The following is a 23,021-nucleotide window of genomic DNA, read 5'->3' as shown; positions in this document are numbered from 1 at the left end:
CTCTCCGCGGGGTTTGCACAGCACCCGGGTCTGTCTCACAAGCAAGGAATTCTCTCCCACTGTTTGGTGGCATGGGTAAGAAGGGGTGAGTTTTAAAAAGAAGACTGCCATCTTCCCCACCTGGTTGAAACATCTGGGCTCAGAACTTTCTAGCACATCGCTATAATCCTAGTACCAGGGAGGCTGAGCCAGGGGACAGCAAGCACAATGCATAGACAGGAAAACTGTCTTAAAAAAACATCCTCAAAAACCAGGAGGAAAGAATCGGGAATCCTTCTGTGGGGTATGCAGAGGTGGTGGTACACTCTGGGCTACACACTCTGAAGACAGCCTGGTAAGGTCACATGCTAAAGGACAGTGAGGACAGAGCCTTCCCTAACACAAAACACAAGAGAGGGATACGACTAAAAATCATAACCTAGAAACAGACTTCTTTAAATGAGCAACACGTAGGAAAGGCTTCCATACCTGAAGTGTATGTAAAGCAAAAGGACTCGCACGGGCGGGAAACACAGGACTCAGCAGCATGTCGGCAGAGAGCCGACAGACAGTCTTCCTCAGTAATGAAGACAGCAGAGGGTCTCAAGAGTCTTTCTATTTTAGGCCACCAGGTTAAAGGAGAGAACTGTTTTTGAAGAGTTACTTTCCCAGTTTCCAATTGTGTCTGCAGCTCTCCTGTGAGCTACATGAATTCTCTCAGAATCCCGTCCTGATTTTGTATATTTCTCAGGACATGGCTGTGTATAGTTTACACTGTGGTTTCTCTAGGTGTAACAATACACACAGAAATTAGCATGGTACCCAACACCAACACTCCTAACTCCAGGCACTGTAGAAATCCTGCTTGCACCCAGATCCCTTAAACGAGACTGACTTACATCCTTCTCTATTCAACAGGACAAAAGTCAGTACATTCTTAGACTTGGTGGTGGTTGTTTATTCGTTCTGTTATAAACTGGGAATTTCATTAAAATGATTTTTAATTTAAGAAAAATTTAATGTTTAGTGCAACTAATTTTCCTTTGATCATTTTCTAAAATACATGCCAAGAATCCATGCATTTTTACAAACTTTTTTTAAAAAAAGATTTATTATATGAGTACACTGTAGCTGTCTTCAGACACACCAGAAGAGGGCATCGGATCTCATTACAGATGGTTGTGAGCCACCATGTGGGTGCTGGGACTTGAACTAAGGACACCAACCCTCATTTTTACAAACTTCTTTTGTTTTAGCTTTACTTCCTCTTTTATCAACAGTTATTTTAAGAGAAAGTATCACATTTCTGAGTATAGAGGTCTTGTATTCTTTTGTTTTTCATGGTAAACTACTAATTTACTGAAATGCAATGAGGTAGACATTTTTGTTTCACAACTTAAAATACAAACAACTTTTAAGAGTTTAACAAAGTGAGGCTGGAGAGACGCAACTCAGCAGTTAAGAACACTGGCTGTTCTTTCAGAGGACCGGGGTTCAATTCCCAATACCCAAATAGCAGCTCACAACTGTCTGTAACTCCATTTCCAGAGGATCTGACACCCTTATAGAAAGACAAAACACCAATGCACATAAAGGTAGATAAATCTTTTTTTAAAAGTGACAAAATACAGAAAAAAAGGTTGTGTGTTATTATTATCCAGAGTTCAAAGTTCAACAAGCTTCAGATCAGTGCTTGGGAAAGAACTAACGAGAGCTGCACAAACCCATGCACAGCAGATCTCTAACCCTGGCAAGCACACAGAGGTCACAGAAAACAAACAGAAAAACATACTGTGCTTTTTAGAGAGAAAAAGTCATCAAGCATGGCCTTTCTCCAACATTTGATTAACACATTCGATGCAACCATTCGGCCAATGCCAGCATCTTTTCAGAGAAGAAAAGAGGTTATCACAAGGCTTATGTGGAAACAGTTAGTCCGCACACTGGAACCCACGTTAAAACTTAGAATGCAGAGATCTTAACTGCTAGCAGGGGGAAAAGTGCTAAACATCATGTGGACAAAGACACGGACAAGCTCTGCTGTCCAACAACACACTAACACACGTGGACAAACCAGTAAGAAAGTCCTAGGCCAGTCCAAAACTGCAGCTTAAGCTGCATGAGACAGAGCTCTGATGCACAAAACTTCTTAAAGGCTTCTCTACAGAGGTAATTCATTTCTTTTAACTCATAAACATAATGGCAACTGCTCGTAGCAAAGCAAGGAGGTAAACTAATACAGGACGAACATAATGAAAACTAAGCTCTGAACAATTTGGTCAAGGGCCATGAACTTTAGAAACTTTACCCTGTTACCTTTCTAAAATATGAATCCTTAGGTGAGACGGTAGCCTGAACTACCTTAGCTTTTTTTTTTTTTTTTTTTCCTTGTAACTACTAGAAGTATGAGGCAGAGAGTGAGCAAGCTGAAACACAGCCATCAATCAAGGGCCACTTCTGACCTCCCATACTGTCTTCCATCAGGGCACTCTGATAGCACACACTCCCAGTCACAAGTCTGTCAGAGAGCAGCCACTTCACACATCGCCAACAAAGCGTCATCTCAATAGGCAAAGCAACACAGCGAGCAAACGGCCAGAGATGGGCCTGGCGTGTGGGCTCACATATGCTTGGAGCTTTGCAAGGCAGCTCCTAGGGCTGAGCTTAGCCCCTATCCAAAGACAAAGAATGAACACCCAATCAAGCCACCTACTGGGCAACAAGAAACAAAATCCGTGGATACTGGATATCATCAGTACCATAAGTAACTGTATTATATAAGCTTTTCTTTCTCAAACACTAATTTTTATAGACCTTATTGAAATTTAGTAACTGAAAAAGAACACAAATTAGTAAGGCAACCCATCTGAGGCCCTCTGTGAATGCTTTCCACATGCCTGCTGGAGTAGACATTAGGTCAAAAGGTAAGTGTTCAAGTTATGAGGCCACTGCTAGGTCACATGACCCAGAGTGTCAAAAGGATAATCCAAAAATCAACAAATTTGATTCTGTCACAAAGCTGTGTCATGGCAGGATTCAGCTGAAGTCATCCTATTTGAATCTGGCACTCTCTACTGTTATGTCACAATGTCAACCCAAAATGCTACCTAGGCAACAGATAACTCAAACACAGCATCAGCTCAGGATGCTGGCCTCAGTAGCGGCAGTGCGAGGAGGCATGGATGAAGGAAGGCACCGTGAGGTTTACCACAAAGGTAACAATGAGGGAGATGAGCCACGGCTCAGAGCAGGCCAGAGCAGTAACACCGGCTCAGCACACACTTCCCAACACAGCCCAGACTGAGGAGGAACTTCTTTTGGGAAAGGAAAAGCTAAGGTGCCACAATTTACAAAGCAAAGCCCAAAGAGGAATTCTGTTTTCCTTTTGATTCATGGTGACTAAAGGACAAAGCTCTCCTTCTCTTTTACAGCCCAACTCTAGCACCAGCTTGAAAGAAAAATATAGACATCAGCTTCATCACAAGTGAATGGGATGGCAGAGCCCAGTCAATGGCCGCACACAGCATGAATCCATGTAACGGAGTCCTTTGATCTCTGACAGAATGGTGCTAAGAGACAACACTATGAGCCTTTTCTTTTTCCTTTTCTTGTCCTCTGGTTTTCTCCATTATACTCACTCGACTCCCTTTCATGTGCCCATGAACTGTTTTATTTGTGTCCCCTTCAAAATTAAATTTTATCTACAGTAGCAGTGCTGGCTTACATGTGTGAAAGAAGAAAGTGACCTTCCCTGGAGGCGAGCTACAAAGAGAGAAGTTGACAGAAAACACTGAATCTCAATCCTCTATCGTCACGTCTCACTCATCAACAGTTTAAGGAAAGGACCCTAATTCTGGAGAAGAAAAAAATGAGTAAATGAATACTAACAGGGTTCTGCCACTACACCCTGTTTGATGGGAGACAACCACAGAAACACCCCAAAACTCTCCTCGGTGAGATGCTACTGCTGAGTGAGGCTGGAGCCACACACCGGGCATCAGACACTGACAAATGCCAGGCTTTCAAAAAGATTTACCAAGCCAGGCCATGCAGTGACAAAATGAGCACTTGTCATCCAGTCACCAGGTCACCAAGAAACTCACTCTTCATTTAAGTCTAATAAAGAGAAACTGGAGAAGTTTCCTCAATGAGAGGCTGCACCTCTCTGTGGTTAACCAGAACCACATGTCAGCCTGAAAACATACACAAGGAACCTTTGTAACAGAGCAGGTTGTGCTTACATATTTAGGAATATATAACGTGCATCTTTATGTAACAATGATTAATGCAAAAAGGGGCTATGAACTTGAAAAAAGAGAAAGGATAAAAATGCCATATGAGAGGGCTTGGAGGAAGGAAAGGGACGTGAGATGATAATACTACAGTCTCAAAAAACAAATCATTTAAGAAGAAAATGGAGATGAAGATTTCATACCAGACTTACTGCTTTTTGTACATTTTTTTTATAATTCTATCTTTTTTAAAGGATGCTTATTTAATGTATATGAGTTCCCTATAGCTGTCTTCAGACACACCAGAAGAGGGCATCGGATCTCTTTACAGATGGTTGTGAGCCACCATGTGGTTGCTGGGATTTGAACTCAGGACCTCTGGAAGAGCAACCAGTGCTCTCAACTACTGAACCATCTCTCCAGCCTTCTGTTCAACATTTAAGATACTATCACAAAACATAACATCCAGGAAAGATTCTAATCAGATACCTTGGAAAAAAAACAAAACCTTATGTATTGCTAGTGGGGAAGCCATAGTGCTACCAGGATGCAAACCTAGAGTGAGCCACATTTATCTGTGCGCAGCTACTACACAGACCTAAGAATGCTAAAAATCAGATGAACGTCATCTATCAAATCTGAATAGCGTTAAAAATCCCCAAATATATTCATTTTAAACAGTTATGTCAAAGCATGTTGGACAATTTAACTAGAACTTGAAGTCCTTTAAATCCATGACCTCAACCAGTGAGAAGCTGAAAGGAGCAGAAGGATCGTCAGGACAGACACTAACATGGCCGGCGGCCTACAGTAACATTCGTTTCACAACCCATTAACTTGCTTTGCTAGCAGATAGGCTTAATTAAAGTCTGAGAACCCACCTTCAAGGACAGACAAAAGCTTTTGGGAATTTGGGGAAAGTTTATAAACTACCACAGACATTCTTGAAATGTAGCGAAAGCCCAGAGACAGTCAACTCTTAACACTTCCACCCCTTCCTGTGGCAGAGCTCAGCATACCACAGACCAGAAAGCCACACGGCCCCACTAGTTGTTTTTACAGAGTACAAGACAATTTTACATCTTTAAATAGTTTTTAAAAAAAGTGGGAAAAAATTCCTGAGAAAAGAAATGAAAATAAAACAATTCCTTTCCATTTTTGTAAAGGCTCAAGTGGATCTCAGCCAACTCATTCATTCGTTATCTATGCATTTGCCCCACAATGGCCACCATGAATGGACAGTTGGGACAAAGGCCACAATGCCATATAATCTGAGACCCAATGGTTACAAACACCAGTCTTAAGTAAATACTCCAGCCTTCTGCCTAAAGTAACTGGATCTTTCTTTGTAGTTTTGCACAGGAGACCGCAGGACTGTCACTGAACATGTGAAGGGTGAGCACCACGTTAGGGACAGCCACATCTCACTGTAAGTTGTTTTAAGCTAAAGCCAACAAGTCTCAATGGCTTTTACTGTACTTGAATTCTATTAAAAAAAAAGAGAGAGAGAGAGAGAGAGAGAGCGCGAGCCTAGGGGTTTCGCTGTTGTCTGATACAACCTTTTTATTTATCATTTACAGAGAGGAAAGCTGAGCTGTTAGCTACTGTGGAGATTTGAACAGGTTTGGCTCTCATAGCCTCATGTGCTGGACCGTTTGGCCCAGAGGGCGTGGCAGGTATAGCTTTGTTGGAGGAAGTCTGTTTGTGGGGAGGTGGGCTTTGAGATCTTATATAGGCTCAAGCTACACCCAGTGTGATACACAGCCCTCTTCTTGCTGCCTTAAGATCAAGATGCAAAACTCTCAGTTCCTTCTCCAGCACCACATCTGCCTGTAAGCCGCCATGCTCCCTCCTTGATGATAATGAACTGAACTTTTGAAACTGTAAGCCAGCCCCAATTAAATGTTGCCTTAATCATGGTGTCTCTTTAGAGCAATAAATCCCAAACACACACAGGTACTATATTTGCTATGTCACTTAAGAGGCCCCAAACCAGCCAGACACAGCATGTGCAAGGGGACAGATCCTGGCCCTGCTGTGGAGAGGGCACGCAGGACAGAAGAGAAGGGCACAGCCACATTGATGGGCTGCACTGTCCCCTCCTGCTATATCTTTAATACACTCCCCTACTCTTAAGCATCCTTTTTAGTAAAAACGTTCAGACATAAAAACTGAAGAGCTGGGCTGGAGACATGGCTCAGTGGTTAAGAGCACTGACTGCTCTTCTAGAGGACCTGAGTTCAATTCCCAGCAACCACATGGTGGCTCATAACCATCTGTAATGGGATCCGATGCCCTCTTCTGGTGTATCTGAAGACAGCTAGTGTGTACTCAAATAAATAAAAAAAAACTGAAGAGCTAATAAAAATCCCTAGATTTTCTTATGCTTTCTTATATTTAACATTTTCTTTATTTGCTTCCCCCGCCCCCATCTTTTGTAGCAATGGGGCTTGATTTTTACAAAGGTAACTGCAGAACTTCAGGGAATTTCACCCCAAAAACTTTAGCAAAGAACACTATGAAATATAGGGAGAGGTAAAGTGGGGTTAGACAGTCTCCGAAATTTCAGTGCCCCAGGAAACAGAGGAGTGTTAGCTTGTCAATACCATGAGTTGTTGTCTGCCTGGACGCAATGACTACCGCAGATCAGAGCAGAGTCACTCCCGCCTCCAGGACACCCCCCAACCCCGTATTCTTACCTCAGGGCAGCAGCATGGTAGGTGTCAACATAATCAGAAATGAAGAGCTCCCGGTTCTTGATGACTGGATCTGTGATGACAAGTTCTCTTCCAGAGTCTACCAACAAAAGAAATTAGTTAATTAAGAAGGTATTAAAATAGTTTCCCAAAACAAGGAGGAAAGTTTTGCAAAACTTTTCTCTCAAGTTTATCTCAAACTAAAGACAAATAATACCACCTGGTTACTGTCAAAGTGCACCCATCCGACATGAAGGGATGCACAGCAGGGGTGGCTGGGGACCGGCTCTGGAGGGCTCACAGACTGTTTACTACAGCTCTCACCAAGCCCTTCTGTGCAGGCAAGTGCCTTGGGAGGGGAGACCACACACGAAGACACGGACACACGGAGGGAGGGAGGGAAGTCCATTGCCACATCCCAGTAATTTGTTAAGCATCTTATTTTTCAGAAGAGACAATTTCGTTTTACTTATTGTTGTATTATACGTGCATTACGTGTGCATGTGTTTATACTCAGGTAAGCATAGCCCACAGCAGTGTGTGCGGAGCTCAGAGGACAGCTTGTGGGACTCAGTCCTCTCGTCGTGTCATCAGGCTTGACAGCAAGCAACTTAACCTGTGCATCTTTCCTGTCTGAATGCCTGTTTCTGCGTGGCAGGGTCTCAGCCCCTGCAGTAACTGAAGCTGACCTTCAATTTATAATCTTCCTTCCTCTCTCCCCCAAACTCTGGGCTAATAGAAATACACTACCACATGTGGCCCAATCAGAACTGTTTACTGACAAATATCCCAAAATGGAATGAAGACACATACTGACTGAATTGGATTATTAAGTAATTATTTTTGTTTTAAAAGGCCAGGAGTGGTGGCACACACCTTTAATACCAGCACTCAGTAGGCAGACGTGTGTGGATCTCTGAGTTTAAGGCCAGCCTGGTCTACAGAGCAAGTTCAAGGACAGCCAAGGCTACACAGAGAAACCCTTCTTGACAAAAACAAGACAAAAAACAAACAAACCTCACTTTTATCTTTTCCAAGATGTTTTAAAAACTTGTACGGAAGGCTCCCTGTGCTGTCAGCAGCGGCCTCTGGAGAAGCAGTGTGAGGAGGGACATAGAGGGCACATGCTAGGCTGCTCTAGGCACCTCTCTAAATTTAACCTCTTCATATAGAATACCAGGGCAAACCACCCACGGCTCCAGAAACATAAGGCTCCTCTCAAGAACCAATTTCCAAAAAGCTACCATACATGTGCATAACTGTAGCACACAGTATGGTTATACAGAGCTTCTGTGTCATAGGTTCAGAGGAGATCAGCTGCCAGAAACCACTGTCCTATTCTAAAAGGCAGCTACGAACCCATATTTCAAAGTGCTACTCTGAAAGCTTTTCCCTGAAAACCCTGGGACATGGGGAAATCCAGTAACACAAGCTCCTAGAAAAAAACAAGGACTATAGCCTCACAGGGTTTTAAATACTGTCTATCACTAGGTTAAATACAGGAGCTTAAAGAATTACATTAATGCTATTTTTTTTAAAGATTTATTTTATTCATATGAGTACATTGCAGCTGTCTTCAGACACACCAGAAGAAGGCATCAGATCCCATTACAGATGGTTGTGAGTCACCATGTGGTTGCTGGGAATTGAACTCAGGACCTCTGGAAGAACAGTCAGTGCTCTTAACCAATGAGTCATCTCTCCAGCACACATTAATGCTATTTTTAAAAAGTGTATTACCGTGTGCTCAGTTTTTTTTTTCCTCAATATTTTTGTTTTGGTATTTTCTTAAAGATTTTAAAAGTGTGTGTGTGTGTGTATGTGTGTGTGTGTGTGTGTGTGTGTGTGTGTGTGTGTGTGTGTGTGTGTGTGTGTGTGTGTTATGTACCGAGCATCCACAGAGGCTACAGGCACTGGATCTCCTAAGGCTGGAGTTACAGTGGCTGTGAGCTGCCTGCTGGGACCTGAATGTAGATCCTTTATAAGAGTAGTAAATGACTTAATCAGCGAGCTATGCCTCCAGGCCTCTCTTTTGCTGTTTGTTTTTAGAGAAAATGAAAAATAATGCAAGAGCAAGGTGAAGGGATCCAGCAATGTTCTTTATTGCAAGCTCTTTTGAGAGAAATTATAGCATTAGTAATATCATTTAGCTGATGTTCTTAAAAGAGTCACCCAAGCTAGGAATCGTAAGCACCTCATCAAGGGCGTACGCACCGTTTTCATTATGCCGGTCCTGAACCAAATGCTGATAGACAGAATCTGGAACTTCAGACTGACGGTAGTACCATTTGACGTTCATGAGTAGATGGTCCCTCTTACTCTGAAAAGGAAAATCTAACAGCATTAGGGACAGGTCTCAGGTGCCTGCACGTGCACATCACACCTACGATCAAAAGCCCTGCATACAGTGGACAGGGGGCAGCAGGAAGCAACGTGACTAACAGTGGAATCGCTGGCCCCAGCCACTGCACCCTCAGGTCACAACCTGGCAACTGCTTGGTTCAGAGACAAGAAAGACAGATCTTGCACATCTCAGTGTGACTCATTCATTATTACAAATTCCTTAGTGTTGATGAAGATCACAACATGAGAAAGCATGCCTGCCTTACCCTGACCGTGCTGGTAAACAGTATGCCAGAGCACACCACTGAGGCACACTAAAAGTGACAAACTGAAAGAACTTACCCAGAGACACCTGACAGTGTCTTCCCCACCAAGGTTTGCCTGTCACAAACTGTCTCAAATTCTCCCTTCACTGTGGGCCTCAGAATTGTGTGGAAGTCACTGCTGCAGGTCGGAATGATGGACCGCACCACAGACAACAGGTGGTGAGGAGAATGTCCAGCCACTCAGGAGGCCCACCCTGTACCTCTGATCCCAGAGCGGAGCAACTTATCACACATCACCACTGATAAAAACTAAGAACTCATGTCCATTGCTGCCTGGAAATGTCTGTACGAGAACTATGCACGTATTTCTGAAAGTTTATTTTGACAGCAGACATTGTCTCTTCTGTTTGAAGGCTGCAGGGTATATCCCGAAGTCGACTGCTTGTATGTTAGGGTGAGACAGCTCAACCAGGAGAGCACTTCCATTTCCTGGGCTTCATGAAACAGTTCATTCCTGAGACAAATCTACCTGAGGTAAGGGCAGAACTGTCCCTCTTGACAGCTTCTAACTCTTCTCAGAGGCTCACTGGCCACGAGTGTATTGGCCAAAGCTCAAAAAAATGCTTCACATAGTAAAGAGGACAACTGAATTCTGAAGTACGCCAGGGACCTTCATTAATGAAGGAAGACATACCTTGGTTTACTGAAGGGACCAATCTCTACAGGACCAGCAAGGGCAGCAAAGAACTGCTGTAAATGTCAGCATAAATAAAAATGTAGAGTGCAGTCCCCCAGTGCACACCAGAGCCACGATTCTTACTTTGTATCAACTATCAAACACGCACGGCTACAGAAAGTGGGCGCTGCCTGTCTGTTCGCAGTAGACAGTCTGTTCACACAGGGTAGGCACGTTGCATTAAGTCTGTACTATTTACTCTACAGAAGAAACAGTTTGAGAGCGTCACAGAAAAAGTGCTGAAGTCAGGTTTAAAGAAAGGAGCAGCCCCATTCGTTCTGCAGGAGACTGACCATATCACAGCTGTGTAACCTGTGGGAAGATGGGACTCTTTCTCAGCAAAAGCAGAGGCCAAAAAGACAGACAGACCGACCAAGTGGGATACCAGCATGCAGCACACCACTCTCCATGCTCAGGCTGAGAGGCAGACGTTGAATCCACGCCACTGTCTGACCTGGAGTAAGTTTACAAGACAGTTGGGGAATTTTTAACTCACCTACGACTACATACACAGGTACTGACAGGCAGGATACACCAGGCATGAAAAGTGTAGCTAAAACATTCAAAGAACAGAACATGTGACCACACACACACACACACACACACACACACACCACTACCCCTTGCATAAGGTTTATTCTGCCAAAAAGACCCAAGAAAAACGCTCCTCCTTCCATTTTATTCAAGTGAAAAAATAAAGAACATGACCAGGGCAGCATCACCAGTTTATTAAAAAAAAAAAGAAAAAAGAAAAGAGCGGTCCAGGGCCTGCCTGGAACCCAGCATGAGCTCACTGAAATGAGACACAGTTACAAGCTTACCTGCCTTTGGGCACTGACACACACATGATGACTGTCCTCTGGCAACTGTCAAATGCTGCACCTTCCCTAAGTTATGGCAGTAAAAATGTCTCTAAGTATTGCTAACTCTCCATGTGAGGACAAAATGAAGTCAAAGTCACTCAAAAAACAGAACTAAAAGATTTTTTTCATGTTTTATTTAGGGTTTAAACAACAGAAAACAAAAACAAAGCCAGAATGGTCACGTGAAACCTGGCCCAAGCACTGCAGAATAAAGGACACGATTCACTAGAAAGCACAGGAAAGATGGTCACCATAAACTGCCAATGTCACTGCCCATGTATGTGTGACTCTGGTCACTTTCTTAGATTGAGTTTCTCTTTTGTCCTGGAAAATGAGAATAACTTAAAGACCTTATAAGACTGTGGAGAGCACTGAAGTGAGGTGAGTGTCTAAGGAAAAGCCCCATCCATTCATCATCTGTCAGGAGCTTGTGGGAGATGCTTGAGCCATTCTGCCTCCAGATCTGTGCTACGCCTGACAACCTGAACTCAGCAGGACGACTCTGGATCCAATGACTGGAAACTGTACTTTTTTTTTTTTTTTTTGGCTGAACCTAGCCAGAGATACTGGGAACCGTTAGTTAGTTAGTTAGTTAGTCAGTCAGTCAGTCAGTCAGTCAGACGTGCTATTTCTACAGTACTAGTTACCAACTGAGCCGCACATGCCCAGTGATTCCATAGAACAAGCAAAACAAGACGAAACTCTGGCTTATTTATAAGTAGCAACTCTCTCAAAACGCTGCTGGAGCTCCTGATGCAGTCTTGCCCATTGACCAGGGGGCGGCAGTATTGCGTCAAAAACATGAATACTTAAGATAAGACTTCCACAGATACAGAACAATGAAGGTAGAGTCAAATGAAGAAAACAAAACAAAACAAAACTGTAAACATGTGTGCACCTGAAATGGCACCATTTGTCTAGAGCAGTGTGACGGAGCTGAGTAAGGTTACGTCTCAGTGATGTGGTGAGAGTGACAGTGGTGAAGGAACGCAGGCAGGGGCTACTTCAGAGTTCTGAGCTACACTGGAAGACAAGACTGCAGTTTGTCTGTACCCACGAGTGACTGAGCAGCCTCACTACACCTTTAAAAAGTGAACAGAGGGAAGGCCAGTGGGTTTCTAGGTCACTTCATGTGTTTATAACTCTGTCTCCCACAGACTAGGGCCAGGACAAAATGGAACTATGGTGTTTACTTAGTGTTAATATCCTAAGGGTTACAATGTCCTCTGGAGGACACTGCTGTAGCAGGAGCTCTCAGGGCAAAGGCCACACCACACTGGGAGTTGCTGAAGGCCTCCTCTGATTCCTACTCCTTTTAACAACTTGCACTGAAAATTAAAATCAAAAAGTAAACCCAGGGTCACGTGGCTTACCATCAGCTCCTTGGCTCTGAACCCTGGTTTTCTAAATCCCTAAGCTCTGACTCTGCAAACAACATGCAGCCTCAGCTTTCTGTGTCCCTCGCTCTCCAGGCTGTGGAGACTGGGACGTTCGTAAGGAAGCCGAGTAGCAGCTACCTCTCAGTAAACCTTGACCATTGCCACTGTCCTGCCCTGCCCTGCAGAGGAAGAGAACTGCCCCACAGGCTTTGCTTTTCTCAGACTCAATGCTCTGCAACTGTGGGCTTCATCGCTTTAAGAATTTCAGGAGCAGATCAAGTGTTTCTAACAGTGTTTCACTATTTACAATTGACACACTTGAACACTAGCATAAATCTCACAGAAATTTATCGCCTTCACTCAACACTGAACCAAGAAGAGACTTCCAGGACGAAGGCACCCTGGGCAGTATTTCTGAAGGAAAAAAGAAGCAGCAGGAAGTAAAGGCTTTCCCACTCACCACCTTAGTTAGATTCACACAAAAATGAAGGTCAAGAAGTCAGACAAGGCAGAGCTGAATAACCCACCAAAGGTGTGTGGCCATTTGCTAGGGGAGCTCTCGCAACAGTGGCTGGGCTGGGGAGGAGGGTGCGCTGCGCCCCGAGGCTCCCATTAGGATTTACTGTTCTTCAACCCCATGTCGTCCTGTTCCCACTCCCAAGTCCTGGGCCTACAGGTGCATGGCATGGTACTTGGCTGCGCTGTCCTTAAGATCTATGTAGAGAGAGACTTGAAATGTGAGTCAAACACAACAAATTAAGGCCATTTGCCACCTCCCACAGCATCCTTGCTGTCATGGGAATAGTGGGTAACTTGAGTGAATAAAAGACAGATACAACGTGCTGCTTCTGTGAGTGTCTGCACAAGTACCTCTGGAGGCCAGTGAGTGGCGTGGGCTGAGGAGGACAGACCCCACCTTCTTAAGGGCATCAGCCTAGGGTCTGTACAAACTGAGTGCAAAGCATAGGCATCATCCCATCAGCCTAGGGTACAAACTGAGAGCAAAGCATAGGCAGATTCCGGAGCTGCAAGGGTGTGGAGCTCAGGTCTGCAGCATTAGTTTCTCCGACTCTAACGTCCCCACACCCACTGGGTCATGCTTCCCCAGGTCTCCAGTGTGCAGGTGACTTGAGGTTAAGCCTCATTACGTCCACAGTGATGCAAGCCATCCCTAGCACACCGCCCTATCCCCTTCTCTCATTGGTTCTGTCTCTCTGGAAGACACTAACCCACTAAAAATTAAACACAGGCTTTGAAAAAATCCAAATTTTGGTTCTAAGGCAAAGGTAACTAAAAATTAACGAATTCTTATCTAAGTGTATTTTTACTCCAGGAGTTATGGTCACACCAGATAAACAGAATCACAAATGGTCTGCTTGATCCAAAGGATATTTCTCATTACGGGGAGAGAAAATATTTACTCACAATCAGCTCAGTAAGAAATTACCTTGTTCCCCTAAAGTTTTGACTATTTTAAGAACTTCTCTTATCAAAACTCAAGCCTCAGCAACCCTAAATTTGCCATCTTATTAATAAAAGTTGCTGTTATGACAGCAATGGTGCTGCCCACGTGGGGGAACAGAGAGGGAAGTCACGGGGTCCTTAACATCAGCTACAGGGCACAAAACAGAGGCCCAGAGCTGGTGCCGAGTCCGAACGTGCCCTTCCTAGTTGGTGGCTGTCTAGGAAGGGCTAGTAGGCGTGGCCGTGTTGAAGGTGTGTCACTGGGGCTGGGCCGAGCCTTGGCCTCCCCCTAATAGAGTAGCTAGCTTTCCGATGACAGCACTCTCTCAGCTACTGCCCAGTACCATGCCTGCTGCCATCATGGGCTAACCTCTGAACTGTGAGCAAGCCTCCAAGGAAATGTTTTCCTGCATAAACTAGTCATGGTGTCTCTTCACAGCAAGAGAACAGTGAAGACACCTTCACAAGGGCATCGAAATACGAGAAGGTATGCACAGAGTCTAACATCTCATGATCACAGTGACCAACTCATGGTTAAAGATGTAGCTCAGAGACTGTTCCTAAATTTGATAGCAAAATATTCTGAAGATTTGTATTGGTCAACATAGTTTTATATCCTCAAACTACTTAACCCCAGGGGCTCAGTCTTTCCCTCTGGCACAGGGTCTCTGGCTGGCCTAGAACTCACTATGTAGACCAGGCATGCTGGCCTCAAACTCACAGAGATCCACCTCTCTGCCTCCTGAATGCTGAAATTAAAAGTGCCACCATACCTAGGCATTGATTAAATTCTTAAAAATTACTGAAGTTGCCCTCCCACGCCCCAACCAAGCAACCAACCAACCTTCTTTCCTTCCTTCTTTCCTTCCTTCCTGTTTGCCTCTGTCCCTCCCTCCCTCCCTCCTTCCCTTCCTTTCACTATGTGTTAGTGTTTTGCCTGCATATATATCTGTGTGAGGGTGTCAGATTCTGGAGTTTCAGAGTCGTGAGCTGTCACGTTGGTGCTGGGATTTGAACCTGGGTACTCTGGAAGAACAGTCAGGGCTCTCTCTAGCCCCCAGAATTACTTTAAATTAATACAGGCCATGAGAATCAGATGCCTGTGTGACTGGACTGACAGGTAGATGTGAGTCACCTGGTATGGTGCTGAGAACTGAATTTAGACCTGGGAGGCCAGTGTGTGCTTTACTACTGAGTATCTTGCCAGTTCTAGTTTTGCTTAGAGACAGGTTCTCACTGTGTAACTTTGGCTGTCCCAAAACTCCCTGGCCTTAAACTCACAGGGAGCCATTTAGCTCTGCCTCCTGAACCCTGAGCTTAAAGCGGTATGCTGCCATGTCCAACAAGACTTTATTTTCTTTCAACAAACCAAACTGAGAAAATGAACAGTACTTTTCATTTCACTTTCTTCTGTAGCTGGAGCTTTTGGACCCCTGGCCTCAATTTCTCTGACTCTGACTGTCCTAAACCGTATTCTTGTTCCTGCTTCTGTTACCGCCCTCATCGTCCGTGATGCACTTGTGAAGAATGAGCATGGAAAGGCACTAGAGTCTTGGTCTCATTAGGAGATGACGTGATCGCAGGCCTGGGAGTAAACTCAACCGCTCTCATGATGAAGAGGGGTAGCTGTCTAATGATCACGGCCAGATTCTGATGTGCAAACATCAGCACTGCCCAGTTCCAGGAGATAGCTGAGCTGAGCTTCCCCGTCTACTGCTTTCCAATTCTGCTTCAAGATGGCAGACCTGGTTAACACCGTAAAATAAGTTTCAGGGAACAAACTCTTACAGTTAAGACCTTTGGGTTAGAAGTCACTGTTTAAGCTGAAGTTTGCTCACATAATAACAGAAACCTAATTACAGCTGACGCTCCTAACTGGCCATAAGTAATTTAAATAGCCGGCTAAGAAAAGAGAAAATCAGTAGAAACACTGAAAGATTACATTTCCCATTTTATGTAAATTAGTTTTTCCTGTTTTAGATGTCTTAATTATTTTTCTTGTTCCCATTTACTCAAACCAAAACAAAGACTGTAGCCTCTAATACTTGTTGGTCTATTTATAACTTTTCCTCCCACTCGTTTTCTAACACGAGCATGCCCCGAAGGCTTCTATCAGTCCACATGCTGGGCAGCAACCCTGGCTGCTACAGAGGAGAAACGGAAGCAGGAAATGAAGAAGCTTGGCTAACCTGGGTAACCCATCAATGTATATTCTGTCAAGTGTATTCTGTCAAGTGTAAGCAGAGCTGGGAAAATGCTTTAAAAAAAAAAGTGTGGGGTGGGTGGTGATGGTGATAGAGAAAGCCAAGAACTATGCACATTTTAAAATGGGGGTCTTGGGGAAGGGGATTGAGATAGGGGGTTTCCAGAGGGGAAACCCGGAAAGGGGATAACATTTGAAATATAAATAAAGAAAATATCTGGGGTTGGGGATTTAGCTCAGTGGTAGAGCGCTTGCCTAGCAAGCGCAAGGCCCTGGGTTCGGTCCCCAGCTCCGAAAAAAGGAAAAGAAAAAAAAAAAAAAAAAAGAAAGAAAGAAAACATCCAATAAAAGAAAAAGATATAAAATGGGGATCCTTGACAAAATAACTTCTCCATCATGTTCTAGCACTAAAGTTTTAGAAAGATTTTTTTCTCTGAAATTATTATCTTCATTTTTGAAAAACCAGTTTAGGGTTATTCTTTAACTATTGAGACATAATTTACATAAAACAAAATTATTTGTAATGCTGAGTAACTTTGAGTTATGCACCAAATTAGTGTTATCAGTCCAGACACAGGATGGGGACCCACATCCATCACCACAAAAAGGCAACTCATAGAGCCACATGGCTGTCCTGAGGCAGCTGGCTCTCGAGATTACTACAGTCATGTCCTGACCTCAGTTCTTTGCTCTCTCACACTCTCCCGTTTATACGAACAAATCACTCCATGGAGTTGCTGTGCATCTATCTACTGCCATCGGGAAGGAGTACAGACAAACCAAAACTCCAGGTAAAGATGTAATACATTGGTCTCTAGAAACTTCCAGAGGAGATCACTTATGGCAGTAGTGAAAACAACTGGTAAAAATAGGTGCTGATTCATTTTAAGGCATCCTTCTGTCAAACCATAGAGTCAGTATTTAATGAGCACCTGCTAGGAACTGAGCTGTCTAGAAAAGGTCAGTGTGAACAGTTGGGGAGGAGATCTACAGAGCCTGCAAAGCTTGCATTCCACAAGCAGCAGGCCCACTCCTGGGCCCGGATTCAGATTAACCACTAAGTCAGAAGCAATGAGACCTGCCATTTAATAGCCACAGAACACTAGGCAAATAACACTTATTTACACTGCTGTTTAATTTCTTTGGATATTATATTCCTTAAAATTAGTAGTCTTGGGCTGGAGAGATGGCTCGGTGGTTAAGAACACCGACTACTCTTCCAGAGGTCTTGAGTTCAAATCCCATCAACCACATGGTGGCTCACAACCATCTGTAATGGGATCTGATGCCCTCTTCTGGTGTGTCTGGAGACAGCTACAGTGTCCTCATATAAATAAACCTTTAAAACAAAACAAATTAGTAGTCCTCTCAAAAATTCTTGAGGATGGAAAGAGAAAGTTATAAAGATAGCTTTGGTTGCTTCCAAAGTGGAGAAAGGAAGTAAGTAGCCCTAATGAATCCTATGGCCAAGCATTTAAACCTGATGCCTTGGCCCTGTGCAGCCTAGAACAATCATCAATGAATTAAAATATGAGATTGTTTCCTTTTCATTTGTTTTGAAACTCAACTGCATAGGTTTCAAGCAAGAACTTTGTAGATGGCAGTATCATAGCCAACTGTCAAAGGGCTGGATATACTTGTCACATGAAGCTCTACCTGTAAGAAGACCAGAGAACCCCAAATGTCGCTGTCTTGCCTTGTTAGCTCAGCTTAGGCTCAGCTTGTTCAAGAAACCTCTCAAAGGTTCCAAGTGTCCGTGAAACTATGACCTGACACAGTCACTGCGGTAAGTATCCCATAGGAACATGAAAAGAACGTATGTGCATTTGTGCAGCTGTTAGAAATATGGCATACGGGAGGGGGGAGGGGATACCTCTGTGAGTTTGAGGCCAGCCTGGTCTACAAAGTGAATTCCAGGACAGCTATGGCTCTGTTACCCAAAGAAAGCCTGTCTCAAAAAACAAAACAAAATGGGAAGGAAGAAAGAAAAAAATGACACTTTGAAAATGACAAGTAGTCAATTAATCTACTGTTCAATACTCTGTAACTGCCAACAGCCTATATGCTCACTAATGTGCTACTTTGAATGCCCACTACTACAGGAAATACGCTAAAATCTTTGCAATTGTCTAAATAGTCATCAACAGTAGAACTGGGACAGATTGCAATATAGCCTTGTAATGAGATACTGTACAGAAAGGAAGAAAATCAACAAGCGGTGTGGATGAGCTTCCCACAGACACACAAGCAAGCACACAGGTCTCCTGGTAAGTGCTGTCCCACGAGAGCAGTGCTAGTCTGCCAAGTACCAAGAGTAGTGGGCCCCAGGGAAGCGTGAGCCACCAAAGACAAGACAAGACCATGCGGAAAGACAAAGTGAGGTTGAGGGGGAGGGGAAGATAGACAAACACTGATATTAAAACCCATTCTGAAAACAGTCACACATAAAAAAGGGTAGATAGGTGACATGTGGGGGCTGGGGATGTAGCCATGGTAAAGTGGTGTGAAATTGTAATGACAAATGCATGCATCATAAAGATAGGTCGACTACTTAGTACACGCTGTCTAGATTATTGGGATGTCATGAAAAAGAGACATTTAGGGGCTGGGGATTTAGCTCAGTGGTAGAGCGCTTGCCTAGGAAGCACAAGGCCCTGGGTTCAGTCCCCAGCTCCGGGGGAAAAAAAAAAAAAACACACAAAAAAACAAGAAAACCATCAAAAAAGAGACATTTATTAATGCTCTATTCCAAAGTTATTCTGATGCCCTCTTCTGATACCCACAGGAAGTTACACAGTCTTGGTGTTATGCCCTCCACCCACTTTCCGGTAAAATAAAGCTTAAAAGTGAAACCTTGAAAAGACATAAAACATAACCCAACAGAGAGAGATGCCGCTGCTCAGATTGGCAGGTCCACGCTGGTAAAGTGGCCATATGGGATCATGCTAGGGAAGCAGACTCTGGCTTCCACAGAGGCATACGCCGTGCACACAGGCACAGAAGCACTCGTGCACAGAGCCTTGTGGAGAAAACCTGGATAACAATTATCAAAATAACAAATACGCTCTCAGCTGTTTCCCAAACAGTCCCAGTCACGGCAATTTAGTCTAAAAGTATTTTTAAATATATTTCATTTTATGTGTCTAAGTGTTTGCCTGAATGTGTGCATGTATATATACCATCTGTATGCACTGCCCAGAGGCCAGAAGAGATTGCCAGATCCTCTGGAACTGGAGCTATTGGTTGACTGAGTCACCTGACGTGAGTGCTGGAGCACTGTGAGTGCTCTTAATGGCTGATCCAGCTCTCCTGTCCCTCTAAAAATATTTTTGTACATACACAAAATAAATATAAAAATCTGATATCCATAGCTATTTGGGGTTGTCCCTGGCTACTCTCCCTGAAACATGAGACTCTGCCTCAAAAAGAGGTAAAAGTGGGAGAGGCCAACCCAGTATCGACTGACAGGTACTAATCAAACTATAAATTATCTAAATAATAAATCATACAGACATGTATTTCCTAAACCAGGGACTGAAGCAAGGGTGATGGTGAATGCTGCCACCAATCCTAGCATTGAGAAGGTAGAGGCAGGTAGGTGAATTTCGGTGAGTTTAAAGTCAGCCTGGTCTATATAGTGAGCTACAGGCCAGCCATAGTTACATAGTGAGTCATTGCTTCAAAAGAAAAGAGAACAAAGAGGGAAGAGGGAGGAAGAGAGGGGAAGAGAGGGGAAGAGAGAGAGGGGAGGGGTGAGGGGAGGAATGAGTTGGAGAGGAGAAAAGTTTTGTGGATCAGGAAATTCTTGGAACAGTGTGCCTATCTTACAGAGTCTCTGTTCATTTACACACATGCACCAAGACACTTTAAATAAAAACACAGAAATCCATTGACAATTACCTATATGAGGTAAGGTTTTAAGAAATAAGAATTTGGGCCAGTAGAGTCCCTAGCATAGGATAATAATGTCAGGCTACCTTTTAGTAACTTTAGCACATGTGTACAGGTATCTGTTGAAAACCAACTGGAATTGTTAGCATGTATGCGTCTATTTGTGCCATGGCACAATACGGGGTGCCAAAAGACAACTTGGGGGAGTGGGTGCTGGCCTCCAGAGTGAGTCCTGCAGACTGAACTCGGGTCACTGTGCTTGATACTAAGTGTTTTTACCTGCTGAGTCATCTCACTGGCTGCAAAAATTAAAATTTAAAAACAAAATAAAACAGGCTGTTTGGCTTCAGTCATAGGCCGTTGTTTTCTCTTTCCCTCTTACCTGGACATATTTTTGCTGCTTCTTTCAATGTAGCTGTCCAACCAGCAGATGACAGACAATATCTATCTTTTATGCCATTAGTGCATAAAACTGAGTATGAGTGTGGGTCCTTGGAACCCGTGTGGGAGTCACGTTTGGAAGTACATGCCCACTGTGCCAGGGATGGAGAAGCAAAGGCAGGAGAATCCCAGGGAATGGCCTATCAGCCAGTCTCTGTAACACGCCCTCAGCTGCCTGTACAAGAAAGCTGCACACACCCTTGTCCCCACCGGTGGCCTATTACTATTACTTTTCACAGAGAACCTCATCTTTAAACACTCCTCACACTTGTATGAGTGTAAAAAGCACAGCAGCTTAAAGATGGGATGTAGAACAAGTCATGTTTCTCAAAGCTACCTCAGAAAACAAGCAATGAAAGGAGATCCAAGTTGCCCCAGCCTGTTCATACTGTTCCTTCCAGGTAGGCTGTGTGCACACTTGGGGTCAGGAGGCCATTAATAAGGTGCAATGTGTCCTCTTCACATCGGCCTGGTTAGCACTTCTGTGCCTGCACCGCACATGCTGGCCTTATAAATCACAGCTCACTGTCCTGCACAGTAACCCAACAACTCGCTAACAGCTGAGGGCATCATCACAAGTGGATTGAACTACTATTTGAGTATATGCTCCAATAATTAAATTCCTTTATAGTTTTCTACCTTTAAACCTAAAGGCAGGCAACACTAAAACTGAATGCCATCTCACAGCCCTCCTGACTGCCATGAAATATCACTTACACTACAGAGCTCACACCCCATTACTGAACACAAGCAGCCAGACCATCTATCACTCACATTAAAACAAGCAGAAAGCAACGATGAGGCGCTGGAAGCCATCGCATGGTTTAAATGATTTCTCTCCTTTCAAATATCAAGGGGTTCTCTTTCCCAGCACATCTCACCACGGGGTTTGGCCTCTTAACAAAGAGAGCTTCCCAAGTTGAAAGAACATTTAGCAGATAGGACACACAGCAAAGCCCAGTTCAAAGCAAGAGACATCTGCCCCTTGTGTTAAAATACAAAACAGTAAAGGGTCTTTTATATTAAAAATAATAAATACACATAAAAGGAGAGTCTTGTCAAGAAGTCAAGCACCAGCCCTGACAGAGTCCTTGCCTTTGGTAAGTGCCCACGATTTAAGGGAATAGTCTAGAATCTATTTATTTCCTAATTCTTGAGAACAAAGAAATCTATCTTAAGCTGCTTGCTTGGAGCTCCCAATCAAAGCACCATGAAGCACAGAGCTGCTACACACGCACTATCCAGGATTAGCGCCTGAGGAAGCCCGGAGCCCCACACCACACGGCCACACTGTCTACCTATTAGTGCCAAACAAGGATCTTCAGCATGGGTCAAGACCATTACCCTGACTCTAAACTGAGAGGAGAAACAACCGGGAGAGAAGGCCGAGAAATCGCTGCTAGCCCCAGAGTCCATGTCAAGAGAAAACCGGCAGTGAGAAATGGTTGGAACATACAGTAAACAGTGACCAAGAAAAGGGGATCCCGTGCCACAGCAGAGACCTGACAGCTACATTTCAAACCAAGCTCTAAAAGAGAGGCTCCTGGTTTCTTTCTGCTTGTCCTGCAGAGGGCTGCACAATGTCTACAGAGCTGGAGGCTTCTAACTCAGGGTCTTCCACGATGCAGCACCGTCCTCCAGTCTGAACTCTAAGAGGGCCCTGTCCCCCAAGAAAGTCTAAGACCCAGAGGGTGACAGCAGCAGCCCTTTCAGTTCCAGTTATTCCTAGGGCCAAATAAAGTCTTGCCTTGGCAAATTAATAGTATTTTGTATGGTATTGCCTATATTAGAAAATATGTCCTACTATTATAATACTTGATAAGTTTACATAAAACAAATAAAATTTATCCAACAGGGGCTGGAGAGATGGCTCAGTGGTTAAGAGCACTGACTGCTCTTCCAAAGGTCCTGAGTTCAAATCCCAGCAACCACATGGTGGCTTACAACCATCTGTAATGAGATCTGATGCCCTCTTCTGGTGTGTCTAAACAGCTACAGTGTACTTATATATAATAAATAAATAAATCTTTAAAAAAAAAAGATTTATCCAACAAATACACCTTAAATTGCTATGGTATTTACAATGGACTATCACATATTTGAAAATTGAAAATTTCAAGCTCTAATTGTTTGCTGGAATATTACATTGTATGAATATATTTAAGAGAAAGAAAAATAGGTTTTCCCAAATATCCAAGCCCTTCCACTGACATAGCCACTCCCTTGGCTCAGTGTAAAAATTTCCTGTAAGTTAACCTACTTAACTTCACTGTTCTGGACACTCTGTAACAATCAGGAAACTCGAAACTTTACATAAACCTGTTGCCAAGGGTCAGTACTGGTCATGGCATAGTCCCATTATCTGCTAGTCTTACACCACCCTGGATATCTATTTTAAAAAGCAGGGGGCTGAAGAGATGATTATGCTTCCACGGGTCCTGAGTTCAATTCCTACCATAGGGTGGCTTGCAACCATTTGTAATTTATCAGATGCCCTCCTCTGGTGTGTCTGGAGACAGCCACAATGT

The 23,021-nt window shown here is 43.8% G+C and overlaps 1 protein-coding gene and 1 long non-coding RNA gene across 11 annotated transcripts in view; one reads left to right on the top strand and one right to left on the bottom strand.

Moving 5' to 3' along the window:
* Rere (arginine-glutamic acid dipeptide repeats) overlaps window positions 1-23,021 on the bottom strand; it is a 331,790-nt gene that overhangs the window by 138,595 nt on the left and 170,174 nt on the right. For all 9 annotated transcript variants that reach the window (XM_008764198.4, XM_008764201.4, XM_006239438.5 and 6 more), the window contains 2 exons: window positions 9,122-9,227; window positions 6,911-7,007 (listed from right to left, as the gene is read on the bottom strand). In XM_008764198.4, coding sequence (XP_008762420.1) covers window positions 6,911-7,007; window positions 9,122-9,227 — 203 coding nt within the window. The remainder of the gene's footprint in view (window positions 1-6,910; window positions 7,008-9,121; window positions 9,228-23,021) is intronic.
* LOC134487040 (uncharacterized) lies at window positions 1,315-22,533 on the top strand. 2 transcript variants are annotated; one of them, XR_010066756.1, is made up of 2 exons: window positions 1,315-5,640; window positions 11,256-22,533. It is a non-coding gene; the product is annotated as an uncharacterized LOC134487040 (long non-coding RNA). The 2 variants fall into 2 exon arrangements; XR_010066755.1 differs by lacking the exon at window positions 11,256-22,533 and adding an exon at window positions 5,792-6,128.

The sequence above is a fragment of the Rattus norvegicus genome, chromosome 5 (genome assembly GCF_036323735.1).
Source record: "Rattus norvegicus strain BN/NHsdMcwi chromosome 5, GRCr8, whole genome shotgun sequence".
NCBI lineage: Eukaryota > Metazoa > Chordata > Mammalia > Rodentia > Muridae > Rattus > Rattus norvegicus.
This window is presented reverse-complemented; position numbering and strand designations above follow the sequence as displayed.